We start from the raw sequence: 22,828 nt of genomic DNA, 5'->3' as shown, positions 1-22,828 counted from the left end.
CAATTTTCAAGCCTGCCTTGGGCATAAACAGCTCTCAAAAACTAAAATCCTAATAGACATGGTGAATATGAAGGAGAATTGACCAAATGGACAGCCCCCAGGATCTTGGAGTGTCTGGAGATTCATGAAAAAGGAAAGGGGTGTCCTTGGGTGGGAGAGAAATAAGCATCATGCCCGTGTTTGCACAGGGTCAGGTAAAAAAAAAATAAACGAGTTACTGTTGAGTTGACTCCAACTCACAGCGACCTCATGTGTATCCAGAGTAGAATTGTGCTCCATGGCTGAATTTTAAGATGTAGATCACCAGGCCTTTCTTCCGAGATGCCTCTGGGTTGATTTGAACAGCCAACCATTTGGTTAGTAGCTGAACCTGTTAGCCCTGTGCACCACCCAGGGAATCCATGCTGTCAGGCAGTGTTGACGCACTCATCGTGTCTTGTCAGCCCATCGGTGCCTTAGATGGAAACGTCTTACAGACGAAGAGTTCCTGTCTTTGTCCTAATTTCTAATACAGGACTGAACTCCATGCATGGCGCAAGCAGACACAAAGGAGTTTGGTTGAACTCTGGAGTGACAGCAATAATAACGACGACCAGACATTGAGCTTGCATCACGTGCCAGGCAGTGTAATAGTAATATGCACGTGACCACTAGTATGTCACTGAATCTTCACAACCACCCTACGAAGTAGGCTCTATTATTTTTCCATTTTACACTTAAGGGAACTAAAGTTCAGAGAGGTTAACCTTCTCATCCAAGGTGCCAAAGCCAGTGGTAAGTAGGAAAGCCAGAGTCTAAAACAAGTCTGTATTGACTGTGGTCACAGCCACACGATATTAGAACTCAAAACTGTAGAGTATGCCATAGCTTCCTGATAGCTCATGTTATCTAACACACTCGATCCTCACAGAAACCCAATGAAGTACCCGGGGAAGATGTTACTGTCTCACTCTTATAGAAAAGAATCTGCTAGAAAACAGACTGGTGTAAGAGGCTGGGCCCAGCCAAGAGGCTGACAAATTCTGTCACTTTCTTCTTCACCTAGTACAATTTCACTATTTTTTTTTAATTTTGTTAAAATTTAGATATTTAACACAACAAAGTTTAAAAATTAGTTAAATATATATAATCAGTTATATATATAACTAATTTGCTCTGTAAACTTTCATCTAAAGCATAATTAAAAAAACATATATATATAGCAAAACATTTTAACCACTTTTTAGTGCACAGTTCAGTGACACTGCCTTCACCATGTTGTGCCCCATCACCACTATCCATTTCTCAAAAGTTTTTCATCCCCCCAAACACAAACTCAGGATTTTTTTTAAGCAGCTTCTTTGGAGACCATCCAATTAAAACTGCTGGCACTTCACAAGGGAACTTTTTAGGGTGATAAAAATGTTCTTCATTTTGAATCTTTTACTGTTAAATGGGTATAGACATTTGTCATAATGCATCAAACTGTACATTTAAAACGAATGTATTTTATTGTATGTACAGTATACCTCAATAAAGTTAGTTAAAAACAAAAACAGCAGCTTTTTTGGAACTCAGACCTCAACTTCCAGGCCCTTCCTGACTGCTGCCTGGCCAGGTTATGGTGAGAGACCTATGGGGTGTGCAGGCGGAAAGGGGCTAGAGAGAAGGAGTGGGTCATGGGTCATGCAGGATGGAAAAGGGAGGAAAGGGGAAGTTTAATGAAAGTAATATATTGTATTCCACAGACCACGTCTTCCAGCATTGGGTCCCATACCAATGTCATGTTTGGGGCAGGATCCGAGCTTTATTTTGTGGTAAATGGAATGGCTAGGAACAAATAAATAAGAGACAATTGAATCCGTCTTTCAAAGAGAGCAAAATTGTCCTGAGTGGTTATTAGATAGTTACTGTCATTCTGAGCTTGCTATTAAATGGAAATAACACCGTGCAATTATTTTTTCACTCAGAAATGTTTTTCTTGCTCTCTGGGTTCTTTGTGAGGCTTTTGTAGGACTGCACACTCTACCTTATTAAGATCTCTATAAATTCTTGTCTACTTCAGGCTAGCCATGCAGTGCGATTTTGTGGCCTAGGAGCTCATATGTAATACAGCCTTTATGTCTGCATGATTTCCTCCCACACGCAGGGGAAAAAAATCTCATTTTCAGGTGCTTTGGACTGAGACACATAAGAACTAATCTTGCAAGTGTGATATTCACCAGCCCTCGGCTGTCCCCACCCTCAGTGTGTGGCCCCAGGGTAAGCAGCATTGCTCACTCAGTCCATCGTCTCCCTTTGATGGGCTTGGCATACCCTCAGATTCAGAAATGGTCTAACCCTGTTTAGGGGCCAGATGGGGACCACGTTCATCACACAATGGCAGTGAACCCCGGGCCTTACATTCACTCAGCCATTTGTTGGGGTCCAGCATCAGATACTGCTTGGTCATCTCCAGCTCCTTCATCAGCCATTCATACTTGGCCCGGACCTCCGCAATCCTCTGCTGGCGATGCTCCAGGATTTTCAGTTTTGCGTTGAAGCACACAACCTCCTAGGGCACAGACAGAGGAGGAGATGGGGTGGGGAGAGAAGAAGAAAACGACCATCAGCTTGAAGGTAGCCCACACAACCTCTTCTCAAAAGTAACTTACGAGTGTGGTAGTTGGGAAAGGAGCAGGTTGGGGGAAGCTTAGACAGGACCTGAGGATCTCAGCCAAATTTCTGCCTCAGAGGACTCAACCACAGGGTGGGAATATCACAGGCCTGCCTTAAATGGTAAAGGCAGGAGGTGGTCCAAGCTGGACAAATGCTCCTCTGCCTGGGGTCTGAGGCCTCAAGACACACAGCCAGAAGATGTCCGAAACAGCTAGCCCCTGGCCTTTGAGCCTTTAAGACATTCTATGCAGAGAAACACCATCCTCTCTGAAGTCTCTGTGAGACCCTTCTGCTGGAGGGAGCTGCTGCCCCCCACCCAGAAGCCCAGTGGGGACGTCTCTCTGGGCCTAAACCACCTTCCGCAGCTCACCGCCTAGCACCTGGCTTGGGGACCTGTGGGGGACTGCCACCATGTGGGGACGAGATGGCCTCACCTTGCTGTTGCCCCCTCGTCTCCGCTGCAGCCGCTCCACGTCATCAATTTCATAGACTTTAATCTCAAAAGGTTCTCCCAGGCCCCTCTGGGTGCTGCGCAGGGGGCCGTCCACCCAGCGGACCCCGGTGCTGTTCGCGGGCTTTCTTACAGGCGAGGAGGTGTCAAGGGACAACGCTGGGATAAGCCTCCGTCTCTGAGAACCTAAGTGAGGGTTAAGCCCAGAGTTAACTACTTGAATTTCAACCTTTGATGAAAGGGATAGGGCTATGACAAGCACCCTGGGACCTGTGGCTGAGCTGGGTTTGAAAGACTCCAATTTCTGGCCACCCTCCTCAAGTTTAATCCCTTGAACTGGCACTTAATCTTTATCCCCAGGAGCTCTGGAAAATCCCTGCCTGTACCTTGAGCACCACCTCCCAGTTTTCAGCCACACACACACACACACACACACACACACACACACACATCCCCAAAAAGCAGCAGCTGTCGAGTTGACGCTGACTCGTGGCGGCCCCATGTGTGTCAGAGTAGAACTGTGCTCCACAGCATTTTCAATAGGTGATTTTTTGAAGGTTGCCAGGCCTTTCTTCTGAGGTGCCACTGAGTGGACTCCAACTACCAACCTTTTTGACTAGCAGCTGAGAGCATTAACCGTTTGCACCGCCCAGAGACTCACATGAGAAATATCTGTGTTGTTATTTGGGGTTTTCTGTCACTCACAGAAAAACCTAATCCTGACTAACACACACACAGCATCTTATTTAATTCTCACAGAAGAGAAAACTAAGGTACAAAGAACGCAAGTAACTTGTCCAAGGTCTCAGTATTTTCTAATTAAAATAATATCGGATAATAACGGTTTTGTCAAAGGATGTGTTACTAAAAACCACAGAATCTGACACATCACAGGTACCCATCGAACATAAAGATCTTTTGAATGTCTGTCTTCAAGGAGCTCGTAATCTATTTGGGGAGGTAACTTAGGAGCTGTAGGTGGAGATAACATGCTGGTTTCTGGCCTCCGGGGGAGGTCTCTGAAGAGGACTGTAACCAGCCATCACCCGCAGGACCAACAGTGGCAGGAGCCCATGGACCCAAGCACCGTTCTGGTGTCTGGTAGTTCTAAGTGCAGCCACGGCTTTGGCCTTCTGAGCACAGGGTCTTATACGTCATCTGTGTCTGAAAGAGAAGTTGCCTTTTGCTTTGGGAAACCACCGAGTGTTTGTTCCACTTGTTCTGGCACTGATCCCAGTGGGAGGGTGCAGTGTCTCTCAGCACCTGGCTCCTTGGAAGTGCAGCCAAACCAAAAACAACCAAAGCTGTTGCCAGCGAGTCCATTCTGACTCATGGCGAGCCATATGTGTCAGTAGAACTGCCCACAGATTTTCTTGGTTGTAATCTTTGCAGAAACCGACTGTCAGTCCTTTTTTCCGTGGTGCTGCTGGATGGGTTTGAATCGCCAGCCTTTTGGTTATAGACAAGAGCAAACCGTCTGCACCACCCAGGGACCTCAGGAAGAGCAGCAGGGCCTGTTAAAAGGCTAGGTCTTGAGGCCACCTCAAATAGATGCTAGGCTAGGTCTTGGTGCTAGCGCCTGAGACACCCCCACCTAGGAGTTTCCTTCTGAGGGAAAGGGCATCGAGAAGGCTTGTTTTCTTCTGGGAAGGAAGGTGGCGGGGAAACACGATATACCTCCACCAGGTTTGTCCTGAAACTGAATGGAACCTAATCTAACTCCGAATGATATATGATCCCCTCCTTAGTTTAACTAAAGAAGGTGAAGTTTGCCTGAATCCTTCCCTAAGAGCACTTAGTGTTTGGGCTTTGTCCGATTCTGCTTTTAAATAGAAGAGCCCCATCCAAAAGTAGGATTTGAGAGAGAAGAGCGAGAGCAAGAGAGAGCTCACACCTCTGTGAGAAGGCAGCACTGAGAAGCTGGAAGACTGCAGGAGCCTCTGCAGCTCCTCTGAAGGACCTGATGGACACTTGTTTGTTACGGGCTTCACACGGCAGAAGCACCAACCCTTACAGTACCGTTCATAATGGTACTGCTGGACTCTCAGGAGCAGTGGTTAGATGCATACTGGTAAGAACCCTGGAGGAGGTAATACCCTCTCTTGTCCAGTCTTCCCCCCGTCCTCCTTTTCCGCTCCTCCCCCTATTCCAGCAGACTGAGTACTGAGGCAGTGGGACCCGCTTGGCCTATTGACACTTCCAGAAAAAAAGACATTGTACCCTTCTCCAACTTTAAGAGATCTAGTCACTGCTAAGGAAAGCTTAAAGCGCCACAACCTCACAGAGAAAAAGAACCAGACTTCTTAGGTATAGAACAAGGGAACCGACACCCAGGGCTACCTTCTCGCTAACTATTCTAGGGAGTTAGGCAAGTACAAAGCCATTACCTGCTCCGGGCAGTGGCAGCTGGAGCGGGTCTCTCACTCAAGGTCTTCAGGGAGATAAGGGGGAATTCTAAGTGCAGTTAATCTTCTCTACAAAGGTACCATGCATTCTAAATTCCTTTGGTTTCATATCAAATCTCACTTTTTAGAGCCCAGATCTTCATTTTGTATCCACATGTACACACACACACACACAGAAACACACAAAGCCATGTTTATTTTTCAACGAAGTGCAGACACTGATTTATAAAACTAAGAAACCTCAACTATGGGAGAAAAGCAAATGTTGTCTCCTTAGTGTCCAAGACATTTACCATGGAAATGAACCAAATAATTGCTTTTTTAATCAGTCTGATCAAGCTAGTTGACTTTGAGCGAACCACTTTGCCTCCCTGCGCCTCAGTTCCAGCTTCTGTAAACTGGGATTATCTGCAAAATGTCTCCGGGAGCAGAGTAAGGATGAGCACGTGAGGGAGAGTGTTCGGCTCTTCTGGCTGACTGAGGAGGAGTGTGAAGAAACAGTGAGGCACGTGATCGTATCTCAGGTGAAGACCGTGGCTTTGGAGACCCTTTGTCTAGGCTACAAACAGTCTTGAAGTGGCTCCTGTCATAGTCTTTCTCTGGGTTTGATAAATGTATATTCAGACGGTAGAGAGGGTGACAGGCCTCCACCTCACCTACCCTGACTCTGAGGACAGGGTCATGAAATAGTCCCACTAAGACTGAAGTCAATAATGTAATGGGGTATCTCAGGGCTTGAGCCCAAGCTAGGTGCCCTTGGGCAATTCAGACCTGTTTCGGCATTTCTGGAATGGCTCTTCCAAGAATCTGTCTGTATGAGAAGTTGGGGAGGAACTGAGGAGAGACATGGCATGGGATGGTGTACTGACGATCTATTGCTGTATAACAAATTACTCCAAAATCTAGCAGCATAAAACAGCAAACATCTATTCTCTCACATGTTTCTGAGGGTCAGGAATCTGGGAAATGGCTGAGCAAGTGATTCTGGTTCAGGCTCTCTCAAGAAGTTGCAATTAAGCTGTCACGTAGGGCAGCAGTCATCTGAAGGCTTGATTGTGGCTGAAGGATCTACTTCCAAGTTCATGGCCATGTGGACCTATTCATGACACAGCAGCTGGCTTCCCCCATAGTCAGTCGTTGAGGGGTCGAGTAAGAAAAGGCACCCAAGATGGCAACCATGGTTCTTTCATAGCCCAATACTAAAGTGACACACTACCACTGCTGGTTTATTCTACTGGGCACACAAACCAGTGCTGATACAATGTGGGAAGGACCACACAAGAGTGTGGACGCAGGAGGAAGCGGTCACTGAGTTCATCTTGGAGCCTGGCTAGTACAGATGGGACATGCTCAGATGGGAGCAAGGGCTGCCCTCTAGTTCCCTCCACTACCCACTCCAGGGCATCCTGGATGGGAGTGAGGATCACCTTAAATGGGGAGAGAGAAAAGTAAACAAACCTGGCTGGACAGCCACATTTCACTGGGTACAAGAACTTGCTAGGAATATCCCAAAGGCTACCTAGTTTCCAATGCCTTCTCTCCATGTCATTCTGAAATTCCTCACCAGACCAATCTCTCTCAAGATGGGAAGTGAGTGCCTAACGTAGAACTTGTGTTTTAGGGACGAGGCATAGCTTCTAGTGCATATTAATGACGATTACCTTGAATTTTCAGTCAGTTTCTTGAATTTGGTTTCCAGTAAAGAAATTCCATGAATGAACTGACATCCTCCAGCTCTTGAGTCTAAAACCAAGGAGCCCTCCCTGACCTGCCAGCTCCCACCAGGAGCACACCGTGAGCCTTGCTTAGGTGCTGATGGGGAAAGCTGAGTTTGGTACAGGGGAACGTGTCCAAGGCTAGTGAAAACCAAGTATAATAACCTGAAGGAGTTTCACCAGCACAGGAACAGTAGTGCCAACATGCCGTCCATCATGACCATGGGTCCCAGGGCCAGGCCCCTGCATAAATCAAGCTTCCCAGATCTTTTGCATGCTTCATTATCTACCTGGCAAGCAGACGTCACTCCAGGTGCTTGAAGCTTCCAGCTCTCTGCTGAGACAGTCTCTGCTGGTGACCACTGCCTGGCAGGCAGCTGTTGGACCAGGCAGCACTAGCTGGGAAGAGGCCATGGTGGAAGCACCCAGCCTCGCAGAAGCTTTGTAGCATCCTGCCTGACGCTGCTGTCTGATTGAGATCACACATCCCGAACTAGCCTCTTCAGTGGCCAACAGGTCAGCACTCCTTCTAACTCACCCCCTGCTCATCAGCCCACGCTCAGTGCAGACATGTGCAAGTCAAGTGTGTAAAAAAACACTGGTGCTGATAACTGCCTGCATAGCTTTGCTGCTTGAAATGGCCCAGATGTGACCTGAGAAAGGCAGGCTGGTATTTTAATGAAACATCCAACCAGGCCCACTCCCGCTACACAGAGCTGAGCTCACTCTCCCCCTCCCCATTCCAGGCCTTGCAACGCCACAGACATCGCAGTTCATCTCACTCTGTTCCCGGCTGCACTGAGGGCCCCAGGTGGGAAGTCTGATACCAGGATGTCAATTTTTAATGCCAAAAGCCCAAACATAAGTGTTCATATTGAGTCTGAAGATGTTGCCACTGAGGTCGAGTGTCAGGAAACCCAGATTGCCTCTTTGAAGCCTGGGTCTCCCTCACTCCTGGGAAATATGCTCTGTCCATTCCAGCTCCTACCCCTAAGAAGCCACCGTCTTCGGCTTTCTTCCCCACCCCCTACTGTCTTCCTTCTGCCTCAAGACTTGGGCCCTAGGAAGATGGTGAATCAAAAAGCATAAAGTATTAATGATGAAAGGAACCTCAGACATCAGAGATGTGTGTGAGAAAGAGAGAGGGAGAAGGAAGGCATTCAAGAAACACAGTGGTCACTGCTTCATGAAAATCGGAAGGAAGTTGCTTGCTAGCAGATTGAAGGAGAGAGAGATATATCACGAATGTGTGTAATTTTAATTGAGATTTTCAAAGAGAAGCACGCTCCATGGTCCCCCAGATGAATGATGATGATGATGATGGTATTACTGCCTGTTGCAGTGTTTTAATTGATCCAGTAAAAATTTCCCCAAACCAGAGATGAGAATGGAGCAGATGCCCCAGTGCCACCCAAGTCTCCTCCTGACAGAACTTGAGCTTCCCTCTGGGGTCTACTCTAAGGAGCTTCCTCGGTATCTGAAGGAGTCAATTCTTTTCCATTTTTTCCCATCTGCATATACAAGGTTCTCTCATTCTGAACCTTTCCCATCTGTCTCTAGGTCGATGCTTTTAGAAACACTCTGGAAATCTTAAGTCTGCCAGCAAGCACCTTGCCTTCCTCCCCGTTTTCATTAAGCCAATGACCACTGTGTTTCTTGAATTCATTAAAATGAAATAAGAATGTACCAGAGAACCAAAGGCACAATAAGGCAAACATGGAGCATTCCACCCTTGTAAGGAGTAATTTGTCACAGACATTTACTCAGGGAATGTAACCTGGTATCGTGGGAGCTTAACCCAGTATGTTTGGCAAATGACAACCTGCAAGGGAGGCTTGTCCACGAAGAACCTTCCCTGCGAAATATCTCCTGCTTTCTCATAGAGACCGTATCTCAGCAATCTGAAGCTGTGTCTTGTGAGGTAGCCCCAGGAGACTTCCAACCTCAGGGCAAGGTGGGGAGATTCTCCCCAGGCTGGTGACAAAAGGGTGTTCAAACAGTCAGCTAGGAAGTCCCATCCCATCTGTGCCTGTGTAAGGGAGGGCCTGGGGGGTGTTTTGTGGATAATTAAACACACAGGGTGCTCTGCTGGCTCATGATGCTGGAAAATTCCCAGTGTTTAGCTGACTAGTATCTAATGATTTTCAAACTTAGCAAAGAGATCACAGTGGACTTATCGCTCAGTGGCCACTGCTTATTTTGGTCATTAGCCTGTGTGATTCGAATCTCCTTCCTGGGGTGTTTTCTAACAAACAGCTCTGTGGATTGGGATACAGGAGGCTTCTCAGAAGATATTTCTTTCATCTCTTCAAGGTAAGAAAAAAAACACAGCTCCTTCCAGGTACCTCCTAGGTGTCTATAGTAAGCACTGCAATTTGAAGGGATGGTATGTAAATCCAGTTGTATGAGCAATAATTGAATGTGTTTATTACACCACCCGCCTGTCAGTTTGTTGTACTGTGGTGGCTTGCGTGTTGCTCTGATACTGGAAGCTATCTGTGCCATTGGCATCTCAAATATCAGCAGGGTCAACCACGGACAGGCTTCAGCAGAGCTTCCAGATTAAAAAAGACTAGAAAGAAAGGTTTGGTGATGTAGTTTTGAAAATTAGCCAATGAAAACCCTATGGATCACAACAGAGAATTGTCTGATATAGTGGGGAAGATGAACCCCTAGGTTGAAAGGCATTACATGATAGCTGTAACAACGGACTTGAATGTCGTGAGATGTTGGAGGACCAGGCAACTTTTCATTCCGTTATACTAAAGTCACCGTGAGTTGGAGCTGACTTGATGGCAACTAACAACAACGTATTTATTAGGAATGAGAGAATGATAGAAAATGACCATGTAGATAAAATTCTGGTCAATAGGGATCTTTGATATTTATTCTTCCCAATTCTCGCTAGTAATTCAATAGTCACACAAGTGTAGCTTATATACATCTGCCCCACCCAGCCCCCTTTCTGCAGTTTCCAACTTCCTGTCCTGTCTCTCGTCCTTGCACCCACTCATCCATCCATTCCACAAGCACACATTAAGATTTTCTAGATGTGACAGAATCTGTTTCACTCTTAGTGGTCACTAAAGGGAGAAATCTATTAACTCGTTCATGACCTCTCCTGGTATTTGTATAATCAGGTATCCTTGTAGTGAAGCAAATCTCTTCTGTAGTCACTTCATTTCCTTTTACCCTCTCCCTCCCCCAACCTTCCTATTCAGAATGTTGTTCACCCCAGTAATACTCTGTTACCCACAGTAATACTCTATTATGCAGAGTAATACTCTGTGCCAAATCTGAAGTAATAGTAACAATTTATTCACATTTATTTTATATCGTATGTACCTCCCTAAGGAGCCCTGGTGGTGCACTGGTTAAAGCTATCAACTGCTGAGTCAGCAGTTCGAAACCACTAGTGGCTCTGTGGGAGAAAAAAATGTGGCAGTTTACTTCCACAGAGACTTACAGCCTTGGAAACCCTATGGGGTCGCTATGAGTCGGAATCGACTAGACAACAGTGGGTTTGAGTTTTATAGCTCCTAGGGGTTAAAAGTCACCTAGCTTTATTTTTAAAAAGTTGTAGATGTTTTGTTCTTCTTTATAAGAGTACTTCAAGTAATTAAGAACAATCAGATTCTTTAAGCTGTCTTTTCTTTAGATTCACTAATGTCATCTCCTCTTTTTTCTTTTCCTGTTGGCCTTATCTTATAAAGCTCCTTTCATCGTATGCCCCTCCTCTAGATACTCTCTAATGTATCTTTGAAAGGTAATTTGTTATCTCACTTAAATACATAATCTTGGTGTTTATGTATAATTATAGCAGTGAAGGTCCCTGAGTGGCACAAACGGTTTAAACTTTGCTACTAACCTAAAGGTTTGTGGTTCGAACCCACCAGACAGCACCATAGAAGAAAGGCCTGGAAATTTGCTTCTGAAAAGATTACAGCCAAGAAAATCCTACGGAGCAGTTCTACTCTGCAGCATATGGGGTCACCACGAGTCAGAATTGACTCAACGGCAACAGGTTTGGTTTTCTTCTTACAGTGATGAAATCTAGTTAAGGGCAAAAGGTGCAGTGAAGGATGTGGCTGGGAGGCTGAGCCCTAGGGTGCTCTGTGGACTCAGCCTCGATCCATGACCCTGGGTCAGCCCTGGAGGCGTGGGTCTGAGGGAGGCATCTGTCTGTACAGAGAGACCTCATGCAGCTCTCTCAGGACTCTGGGCCTTCTGTAGTCCTAGCCATTGAGGAGGGCGGAAGTGCCGCTCATGCTAAGACAGCGCTAAAGACTAGGCCATCAGTCAGTGATGGTGGCTCGGCACGAAGGGAAGGGAAGGCACTGGATTTGGTGCTTAGGATGACAAAAGAAACAGAAGACCAGGTTCAACGTTTAAGGCACTTGTCACCCAGAGGACAAGATATGGAGAATACATAGAAAGGAAATACAAGCTAACATTTAGGACCAACTGCCAACCAATCAACCAACCAATCCGTGAATCAATCCAGGACATTCAAAGCTAACCTGCACCTGGCAAGGTGCTGGGTGCCAGGCTGACTCAATCAGGCACAGCAGGCCTTGTATCCAGGCAGATCAAACCCTGGGTCCACCCCAGAACCAACATGCTCCCCAAGGTTGTTCTCTGTGGGCAGACCCTCCCTCTCTCCTGGGGGTCCGTGGGTGCTGGATTCCACTAGACCTGGTCTGCCTGCAGTGGGAATGAACTTCCTTCAGACCGAGGTGCTGATCTAATGTTCAGACTTCCCAGCCAGCCCGAGAGAAAGAAAGAGAGGGAAAAAAAAGCCAAGAGGGTAACACACAGAGTTGAGAATAAAATTTGAGGGGCCGTAGGAAGAAGATACAGAGTAGCTGGGGAGATTTCACATATGTGAAACAAGAGGGATGCTCTAGTGTAAGACTTGGGGGCTCAGGGCGGGGGCTAGGGTGATGCCACATGAGATGAAACTATAACCGATTAATACCTTCTCAGCAACTTACACACACACGAGCCAGGACAGACAGTTGCTCCCACCGGGGCTGATTGTCATCACTAATTCATGGTTATACACTACATGGAATTTAGTGTCACTGACCATGGAGAGGCTGGCAAGGAACTGTGGGTGGATCAATGAAAATCCATCGATCAAAGCAACACCAAGCTTCCCTCACCTTATATCAACTGTCTCAATCAAGGGCCTATAATGACTCCCCACTGCTAACTATAATCATTCTTATTATAGTTGGTAAACATTCAAAGTATAACTTAATCTGGGTTTGTAGTCTGTCATCTCTCATTATATCCATTAAGAAAATTCACTTTTTTGAGTTGATCTCCCCATTTGGTCCAGAGGCCGGGCTCATTGCTGCCTCTGAGCTGTGTCTACAATGCCCTTCGTCCCCTTGGCCTATCCCAAGGAAGCATCCGGCAAGGCATGCCTCAATCCCAATGTTCTCTGCAGCTTCCTGCAACTGTTCTGACTCCCAGGGATCCTCCTTCTGTTAAACCCTTCTGACACTTCTGTTTGCCCCACACTACGCAGCACTTGGTTCCATGCTTTCTGTCTTTTCTCACCAATTAGATTACAAACTTCTTACAGTGATCTTGTCTTCTATACTGCACCCTCCATTCCCTGCCCCCCCCACCTTTGAAACTTCCCTATCACCCAGCTATAGGAGCACAAAAGATGCCTCAAAAATGCTGAAAAATTGAGAATATATCCCACTGACTATGGACCATCTTATGGGAAGGATGTCACATTACCACCAATTATCTTTATTTTCATAGTTTTATATGATGTGAGCAGCAGAGAGACCATGGTGGTTATCTAGCAACCCCCTCACTTTACTGTGACATGAGAAAATGGAAGACCAGAGAGTATAGTTATTCCCTACATGACACACAGCTCACCATCCAAGACTCCTGCTTTCTTGCATAATCTTCTCCCTGCACCATGCTATGGGCAATGGAATGAGCCCAGTTTCGTGTACCTTCCATCACCGTGGGATGCCAGGAATGGTTCTGGAAGGATGAACTGTTGTCACGTCTGGTTGTTTCTATTGTTACGTGTACTACAGAGCACTCAAAGAGCTCAAGGTCATCTTCCCGGCAATACAATTGTAGTTCATTTTTACTAAGGACATAACTAACCATTAACATTTTCCAAATTCAAAAACAATCTCAGATAAAAAATAACTGCCCGTCTCCTCCGGAGTCCCAAACTTCTTTAGTAATTAATAGAATCTAAAAAAAAAAAAATTTTTTTTTTTACTTTAGTCATCTAGCTAGGAATTTCCTTTAAGGAGTTTTATGGGTTCTCTTAAAGAAGTTCCTTTTGATTTATGTTGACCATGTCTGACAGCCAGCATTTCTCTTAATAATAATCATAAATAAGCGAGACAAGGTCACCTAACCTGAAAGGAGCATATCTCCACTGCCATATCCATTATGGAGGCCTGGATCTACGGCAGCTGGTCACAGGGCTCTAATGCTCTTGGCACTCTGTATTAAACCCCATCTCTAACACCAGCCCTGGGGCTTTTGTTTTACACTGGCTCCCTCCAACAGCCCTATCTCACATGTGACCCTGAGATGACAATGTTTATGAAACGAGGTAGCACCAAAGCAAGGACATGTGCGCAGCCTGCTGTCCACCTCCAAGCAGTTATTTGTATGCATTTTTTTTTTTTTTGCAATTATTCTTCCTCTTTGCTCCAGTGTAACAGCTAAACCAAAACATGAAAGTCTTGTGAAAAAAGAGTGAGAGATATTGAAATCATGAAACAGGTCGGTAGATGGAAGGCACTAAATTAGAGTCCAGGAAAGCATTTTGTAACACTAAAATTCATATGACTGTGTAGCAAATGTCATATAAAAATCTGGACTTCGAAGACCAAAACTGAATAGTTCATAATAAGAAAGCTTATCAACCAAGAATCAGGAAGGCCAGCAGATTTTTGTTTTCCATGAAGGCTCTGGCTTAGATGAACTTTCTTGTTGCTGTTAGTACAATGCATTTAGTTCAATACACTTCAATGCCCTTAGCCCTGGAAATAGGGAACAAGCAGCTTTTAGGCTATACTGAATGGCTTTTCATTTTCAACTTGTCTTATCCAGGGCTCCTCTCCAAGGTCTGCTGCTTAGACCCTAAGGGGGTGAGGGCACTGTGGGGCACTGTCAAAGTGCATCAAAGAATAAAACATACACCATCTGGGATATAAAGACGTCAGGGTCTGACAGCCAGGAGGATTCCTGGGCATGCTTCAAGTGTAACGTCATCACAGCCACGTTTCATGGTCTATGATGGGGGTGGGCAGATGGGCTATCTAAATCATACCGTCTGTGTATGTAAACCTGTGTGACTGCACAGTCCCTTGCATTTGATTTCTTTCATTCAAGGAAGACAAATGGTTTATGATATGCATGAACCACAGCCCTTATGTTTGGGCTGGAACATTCCATAGCTTGTGCTTGCCTACGACGGGAGGAGAGGAAAAAGCAGCCCCGTGGGTGAGAGGAAAGGCCTGTGCGGCAGCAGCTGGAGCAGCAGGTGGAGCAGCAGCTGGAGCAGGAGAGGGAAGGCCCACCTCTGGGTCTCACCCCATCTTCTAATTCCAAAATAAGCTGAGGGCACCAATATTCTGCAGGGGGGAATGGTTTCTGAGGTTTCTCAGAGAGCCTAGGGTTCTACGAAATACTCTGGGGCCACAGAACGGAAAAGGACAAGCCCAGAAGGCAGGACGCCATGCCAGGCTCTCTTCAGCCAAGGCACAGAAGTGCACGTGGGGCTTTGCATGAGGTGTGGTTTCATTCGTTAGAGTTGTTATGTTTGTGAATAAGTCAGGGCAATTCTTTGGAGGCTATTTAAGAGCAGAGATGATTCCAGGGAAAATTCTAAAGTAGCGCAATTTGTCGTTGGTTTGTTTAGCTTTCTTTTTCTCTGTCTCCTTTTCTCCCTACTGTCCTTTCACCTCATCTACCCCATGGCTAGCAGGGCTACCAGCTCTGACCTAGGCCTCCTTTTCTTTGCCCATCAAAACTTACTGTCACATTCACCCAAACTCATTAACAAGCCAGTGGGTTTTATACAAGGAGCCCTGGAGGTGCAGTGGTTAAGCACTCGGCTGCTAACTGAAAGGTCAATGGTTTGAACCTGCCAGCTGTTCTGTGGGAGAAAGATGTGGCAGTCTGCTTCTGTAAAGATTTACGGCCTTGGACCCTCTGGGGCATTCTACTCTGTCCTACAGGGTTGCTATGAGTTGGAATTGACTTGATGGCGATGGGCCTGGTTTTGGTTTTTTGGGCTTTAGACGTTAGTCCTTCTGAAGTATTTACCTCCTGATAGGAGATGGCAAACTTCCCCCCAAAGCATGCATTGTAGACACTGCGGTGGGCATGGGCGATCTGTGCTCGAGTGCACTATATGCATGTGAGTGCATGCGTGTGTGTGTGCAGGATATGTGTGCGTGTGTGTGTAGGCATTTCAGACACTGCAGTGCATACGTGCGGTCTGTGCTGGAGTGTACTGTATGCATGTGAGTGCATGCATGTGCACGTGTGTGGGCTATGTGTGTGCATTTGTGTATGTATAGGCTTTTTAGACACTGTGGTAGATATGTGTGGCCTGTACTGGAGTACCCTGTATATGTGTGAGTACATGCATGTGTGTGCATGTGTAGGATATGTGTGCGTGTGTGTGTGTAGGCATTTCAGACAGTGTGGTAGGTAAGTGGAGCGTGGGGTACACTCTGTGTGTGTGTGTGTGTGTGTACATAAACGATTCCCAGGCCTTGTGGCAGGCATGCATACATGACTGTCTGTGGGGGTTTGGGGTGGGGAGTGGAGGAAGGTCCTCTCCCATTGCTCTACCCATGAGACAAAATGTTCTGCCTCCGATGTCCCAGAAGGAGACTGGTGGTTCTGTGAGGCTATCAGCCCCACATACAGGTTTCTGCGGCCACTAGGTCAGGAGGGTGGCTACCTTAACCTGACCCCGCAGGAAGTGCTAAACAGTAGCATTCTTGGTCCTGGAACAGTTTAAACCCCAGGACGGAACCAGACAAAGCCAGCTTCCTCTGACAGCCGTGAGAACACAGCCAGCACCCATTTCACCATGCTGATGACCAAAGGGCATGAACAGCTTTAGAGGAACGATGACGAAACCACCAGTCAGTTTTTTGGCAGTAAGACCCCCTTGTGGCTTCTGTTCCCAGCTGACATGTATCAGACTGGGGAAGTGAAAGCCCCGACCCATTCAGGAGCCGGGCCAATCCCCACCGCACAGCTCAGGGGGCAGTGGGGTCTGGGCAGCCCTTCCTGCCCCTGGACTGAGGGAGGCCTACCTGAATTGGACCGTTTCTTTGGAGTTTTGAGGCTCCGGCACCTCCCGCTGAGGGAGCTGCTGTTCTCGCTCATGGAGTCCTGGGTGGAGGAGGCACTGCCTGTGGCCTCGCTGTCTCGCATCATGCTCTCGTAGCCGCTGCTCCCGCCGCTGTGGTAGAACAGGGCCGTCTTCCCCATGGCCGGCGGGAGCTCCCCGCTCAGCACGCTGCTGTTGTCGCTGCCGTGCCCACTGCTGCAGCGGTGCGGCTTGCGCGGAGGGGTGATTTTGCTGTAGGGCGAGGGCAGCACGTGCACGGACGCCACGGCCTTCTCCTCCCCGTGGCCGCCGCGCTCCTCCGCCTCCGGGCCAGGGCGCGGCTGCAGCGCTCGGGGGCCCGCGCTGCCCTGCAGCAGCTCGGAGATGCGGCCGTTGACTGCTCGCAGGGGCAGCTTAGATGCCAGTCCTGAGCCGGAGCCCCGGTTCCTGCTGAGGGATTGGGTAGACCAGGACATGTGCTTCCCGCTAGGGGGCAGGTTGGAACTCTGGCCCACGGACTGTGGCAGGGATTTGGTGGAGAAGCTAAGGGTTTTGGTGGTGGAGGTGGACAGGCTCCGTGCCTTGGGGCTGGCCAGGAGGAGCTTGCTCACAGCGGAGATCTTGGACTGGCTGGCCTTGGGCGAGGCTCCGGCAGACTGGGTGGTCCCCAAGTTGGTTGGTGAGGCCCCTGCGCTGCGGCCCGGGCTCCGTCCCGTGCGTGGCATGGTGCTGTCCTTGCCCGCGTGTATCCGGGAGCTCATGGAGGACAGGCTCTCAGCCCTTTCCAGCGAGAGGCATTCGTAGTGGCTGACTGTCGTCCTGCCCAGAGAGTTGGTCCGGCTGGCCAGCTGCTCCAGTTTGGCACTGAAGAGTTTGCTGCTGCTACTAGCATCCTTCATTTTGCTGCTGGACTCATCTGGGAAGCTGGCCAGGAAAGTCGCTGGTTGGTTCAAGGGGCTACTGGTACTGCTGCTGCAGGCGCTGTGCTGAGGGCTGGCCCGGTTCTTCTGGTCCAAGCTGGACTTTCGGACAGGGGGCAAAGGGGGGGTCCCTTTGGGCCGAGCCAGGACGCAATGCTTGGGTGAAGCCACCTTCCTCTCCAGGGTCGCCTTTGAGGGCTGGGCACCCAAGGTAATGCCAATGCCGTTGGTCTCAGCGGCACAGTGGTAGAAGAGGCTGTCCAGCTCCTCCTGTCTGTTGGCCTTCTGAAAAGCCCTAGGGAGGCTGCTGGATTTCAGGCTCTTGTTGGAAGGCACAGGGCTCTGGGTGGCCAAGTTGGGCACGGCCATCTCACAGCCATCCACAATCCTCCGGCAGTTGTCACCCATGGGGGAGGCAGACACCTCCCCACTGCTGCTGCTGAGTCTGTCACCAGCACTGGACTTCCTCTCCTGCTCCTGCTCAGGCCCAGCCTCCGGCTTTGTGGGGCCAGACCCAGTCTCATACCTAATCCCTTCATTAGGATAAGCAGTCTCTTTTTTCACCTCCTCTTCTCGCTTTAGCCAGGGGTCTTCAAATTTCATCTCTTTCTTTGCACTGGTGTCCTGGTTCTCCTGGGGCTGGGCTGCTTTGGGGGCTGCAGTGACAGAGGCAGTGGACATCTCAGTCTCCTGGACGTTCAGGGGGCCCATGGCAATGCAGGGGTAGACGGTGATGTTGGTCTTCATGGGGATGTACCCTTCACAGCGACCCAGATTGGCCGTATTGGAGATTGTGACCATGGCTTTGCCCAGGGTCGATATCTTACAGGCTTTGATGGGAGTGGCTTTGTTAAAAGCCTCTTCCCCCATTTCAGACAAGATGAGCACATTGTCAGGGCCCACCTTGGGCTTCTCTCTGCATACCATGGCAGCGTTCTGGATGCTGCTGACAAACTCCGAGGCTGGTGGCTCAGCCATGGCTTCCCCATGCCCGAAGCACGTCTGGGCTATAAAGCTGTGGCATGACTGCTCACCATCACTGCCTGTGCTCATCTCGCTCAGCCAGGAGCTGATGGAGGAGCGCCGGCTCCCAGAGTCCCGGGCCTTCTCGTCCAGCGCCAGCTTTGGGAGGGGCAGGAACTGTGTGATGCTGACCTCCGAGACAGAAGCCATGTTTGAGTAGCACTCCAGGTCCTCACTGATGCTGCTGATGATGCTGACGGGCCGGGAGCCAGATGCCAAGGCCTGCACGGAGCAGTCACTGTTGAAGCTGATGATGCTGGTGGGGCGGCCACTGTCCAGGACCCCACTGATGGTCAGCTCCTCTACCAGCGTAAACACCAGCTCGTCCTCACCGTTTAGCTCCAGGGGCTGCTGAACCGTCACAGTTGTGGTGCTCAGGATCTCCTTCTTCGACTCAGGAGAACTTGCTGCCGGATGGTCGTCGTCAAAAGAGGCTTCAGGGAATCGTTCACTCCCAGCAGACATGGATTTCTTCAAAATCTGGGGGCTCATTCCAACTGGGGGGGTTCGGACCTCAGGCTGCAGCAAGGACTCACTTGACACCATGCCGGAATCCTTGCTCAGGGAAGGCAGGGGAGCAGGAGAGGGCAGGACCCCCTTCTGGGTGTAGACTTTGCATCTCTGGGAAGGAGAGCTGGGAGGCTTGTACTCCGCGGTCTTGGACAGGCTGGCGATGCCCAGCCGGGGGGAGCCCATTGGCCTGGGCTTGCCTTCCACGAAGCCACAGGAGTTCAGGCTTTCACGGCTGCTCTGGAGGCTGGGGCTGTGCACCAACTGGGAGGAGCAGTGCTGGCTACTGCTGCTGCCCGGGATGCTCCTGGGAGAAGCAGGGTTGGGGCTGCTGGTGAGTGCCGCGGCCGGGACGGGAGAGTGATTCTGCTGTATCCTGGAGGCTGGGAGCTCAGCGCCTTCTCTCTCAGTCAGCTGGTCATCTGACCCATTGTCTTCCTGATCAGACTCGGAGAGTAAGTTGGCCCCAGCTGCCTGGCTTAGCGAGGGGCATTTGCTTGCTTGTTCTGCCCCAAACCGGACAGGCAGCTCTTCAAAAGGAAACTTACTGGGCTCTTCACTGCCATCGATGCAATCTAGCCTCTCTTGCAGCTCGGCAAATGTGTTGCACTTCAGGCAATCCCTTTCTGACTGGCTGGCAGTGGCCTCTCCTGCCTCCGTGGGCCGGCTGTCGCTCCTGGTCTTCTGCAGGGCCGGCACAATGGGGACAAAGTCGGGGGGCCCCTCGTTGTCAGTAAGCTCCTTGTCGGAGAGGGCTGTGCCATTAGGCCCAATATAGATGACTGTGTCGCAGGACTGCTCGCTGCTGGAGGAGTAGTCGGGGTCACTGGACAAATGAGAGATTGGGAAGTCAGGGTCCACCGCATTCCTGGTGTGGAACGGTCTCAGCTGGGTGGGCCGGCGCATTCTGCCTTCTTCACAGGAGCTCTCTCCCCCAGAGGAGCTTGATGTGTACTGTGGGTGAGAGGAGGACAGTTAGAGTGCGTGAGCCAGCAACATGCAGCAAGGGCTGGAAGCAGGTGACCGGACATAGGTTACTAAAGGCCACCTTGGCCCCCTGGGTATAGGCCATTATTTGCGGTGTCCATGCCAGTGTGCCCACCTTTTCCACATCACAGCTACACCTACAAATGTAACCCCAGTCTGGAACACTGGGAGAGCAGAGAGCATACTCATACATTGAGGCAGCCAGCCCAGGCCCCACCTGGCCACCCAGAGGCTGAAGGCATCTCTAATATGGTGCCCTCAAGCCATTTGGGGCACCCTGTGGCACAAAGCACTGGTTAGAAAGCTCTGTTTTATACAAAAAACCAGACCACTTGCCACTGAATCGATTCTGACTCATGGCGACCCCACGTGTGCTGAGTAGAACTGTGCTCCATAGGGTTTTCAAGGCTGTGACCTTTCAGAAGCATATCGCCAAGCCTTTCCTCTAATGCATGTCTGAGTGGCTTCAAACTACCAACCTTTAGTCAGTAGCAGAGTGCTTAACTGTTTGTACCACCCAGCTGCTGCTTTATACAATGGAGGTACAGAAAGAAAAAAAAAAAAGTCCCACATGTCACCAGCTATCTTGGACCTGAGCAACCACGATCTTGACTGCTTCAAACACTCTTGCCATACCACCACTACCCTGGTTTTGCTGCCTAGTAAATAAGCCCTGTGATTTAGAACAGGCTCTTAGTATCTGCCTGAAACCATTGAATTAACCCAGCAAAACCCAGCAGAAGGAAAAATGACTCCCAGAAATGCAGGAGGAATTAGGGCCATGTGAGCAAGGGGTTAGTAATCCTCTTTGGAGCCAAGAAGTTGGACACTACGTCTACATCAGACTGAGACAGGCAAGAGGAAAACTGTGGCTATTTCCCATCCCTCCCAAAATTTTCACCTCCAAGTGGTCATACATTTGTCACATGTAAAGTGGACCATGTATGTGCTCCCCACAGCAGGTGGGATGACCGTGGAAAGCACCAGCTCTGTGGAGAGGACAGACCAGGAGTGATGCTGGGTCATCCAGAAGGTTTTCAGTCCCTGAGGTGCACATGGAGCCACTCACACATGCCCCTGGCACGTGGGGACTGGAAACACTGATTGGCTCTTTCTGACGCTGTACCAGGGCAAGGCTCCTACAGCACCTTTATGCACCCTGCCCCATGCAAACTCCTTACCTTCGTCTTCTTCTTCTTCATCCTCAAGACTCTCGATGCGATCTGGATGGTGGACAGGGTTTCTGCGTAGTTCCCCGCCGCCGACGAGATGTGAGCGATCATGGTCGTGCGGCAGTTCATGTTCCCCAGGGATTCCCGCAGCAACATGGTCAGCTTGCTGTCCCTGCGCAGCAAAGTGAATTAAGGCTGCATTAGTGGGCCATGCTTCATGTTGGCTGTCAGGGTATGGCTTCAGGTCTCCGTGTGGCTTTTTGTTGTTGTTGTTGGCAATTTTTTTTTCCCTCCATTTTTTAATGGCATACTAATTAGCATCATTTTCCAGCATGGGGCTATTTGTAGTTGGCAGCTGAGCAAGTGCTTCTAACCCCAAGGATGGAATTCATGCAAAACACCTCCCTTGGCACCTGTGTCCCGGCTGTGGCGGGTACGCCTACGTGTCTGTGCGTGTGCATACGATATGGCACATAATGAGGCCTGGGAATAGAAACGAGGCAAAGGGATCAAGAGAAAATGCCTTCGTAACCAGGGATTCGGCCTGCTTGCTGCACACATGGTCTTTCTCTAGTTTTGCCCACATGCAGTCCCTGCAACAGACAGCAGTCACCCAGCCAAAAGCCTGCACTGATGATCTGTATGTTTATAGGACATGCAAAGTTTCTTCTGTCAAGGAGCTGCGACCACTTTGTTGTCACTGTCTCTTAACTCTCATACTTTTACTAGTGGTAAGGAAGGAACAGACATCTGTACTCTGATTATAAGTGCAGAAACGCAGGCAGAGGCCTAAGTGCTCAATCAGCAACAGAAGGCAGAACTTTCTAGAATGGCCTCCTCTGGGGACTTTGCAGGATCTGTGTGTGACCGATGAGGCCACGGGGTCTATGAATGGTGTTTTAGGCTTTAAAAATTTGACCTGGAGGAATGAATGGCTCATGTTTTTCCATCCTTATACTTGCCCCACCACCTCCTATCAGTCAGTTTGTTGCACTGTGGTGCCCACCCAGGGTAGACAGGTTTCAGCAGAGTTACCAGACTTAGACCAGAGAGAAAGGCCTGGCAATCTACTTCCAAAAAACAGCCAATTAAAACCCTATGAATCACAACAGAATACTGTCTAATACAGTGCTGGAAGGCACTCAAAATACACAGTGGCTGCAGCAATGGGCTCAAACATACCAATGATCATAAAGACAGCACAGAACTAGGCAACATTTTGTTCTATTATACATAATGCTGTTATGAATCAGAGCCCACTTGACAACAGCCAACAACATACTTGCCCCAAAGTTCCTCCTGCCTTGCTTTTAAAAGGCCTCTGCTTACTTCATCAACCTGTATCCTCCTGACTGCTGCCAAATATCATTTCTTCTCTGACCCTTAAGGCTGAGATGCCCCCTTTGCTTTCTGTGCCCTGTGTTTGTATGTCTATGTTGTGTTTATGATGCCAGGTGAGAAGGGTTTGTCTTCACATTTGTGCCCATGTCCCCCATTGGACTATGAGCCCCTTGAGCCAGCCACCCCCGCCTCGCAGAGCTCCCCACAGAGGGCCCATCCAGCTCAGTGGACTGTGTGAGATGCCGGCCACCACCAGCAGAGATTAGGCTGTGGAGAAGGGAGGAGCGGTTTCACACATGATCTGCGTCAGACTTG

General features: G+C 49.0%; 1 protein-coding gene across 1 annotated transcript in view; it reads right to left on the bottom strand.

Moving 5' to 3' along the window:
• KIF26B (kinesin family member 26B) overlaps positions 1-22,828 on the bottom strand; it is a 567,584-nt gene that overhangs the window by 9,447 nt on the left and 535,309 nt on the right. Inside the window, exons 11-14 of the mRNA XM_003410922.4 lie at positions 21,182-21,344; positions 16,544-19,967; positions 3,072-3,274; positions 2,383-2,533 (exon numbers count right to left, since the gene is read on the bottom strand). Of these exons, the coding sequence (XP_003410970.1) occupies positions 2,383-2,533; positions 3,072-3,274; positions 16,544-19,967; positions 21,182-21,344 (3,941 nt within the window). The remainder of the gene's footprint in view (positions 1-2,382; positions 2,534-3,071; positions 3,275-16,543; positions 19,968-21,181; positions 21,345-22,828) is intronic.

Source organism: Loxodonta africana, chromosome 25, assembly GCF_030014295.1.
Source record: "Loxodonta africana isolate mLoxAfr1 chromosome 25, mLoxAfr1.hap2, whole genome shotgun sequence".
Taxonomy (NCBI): Eukaryota; Metazoa; Chordata; class Mammalia; order Proboscidea; family Elephantidae; genus Loxodonta; species Loxodonta africana.
This window is presented reverse-complemented; position numbering and strand designations above follow the sequence as displayed.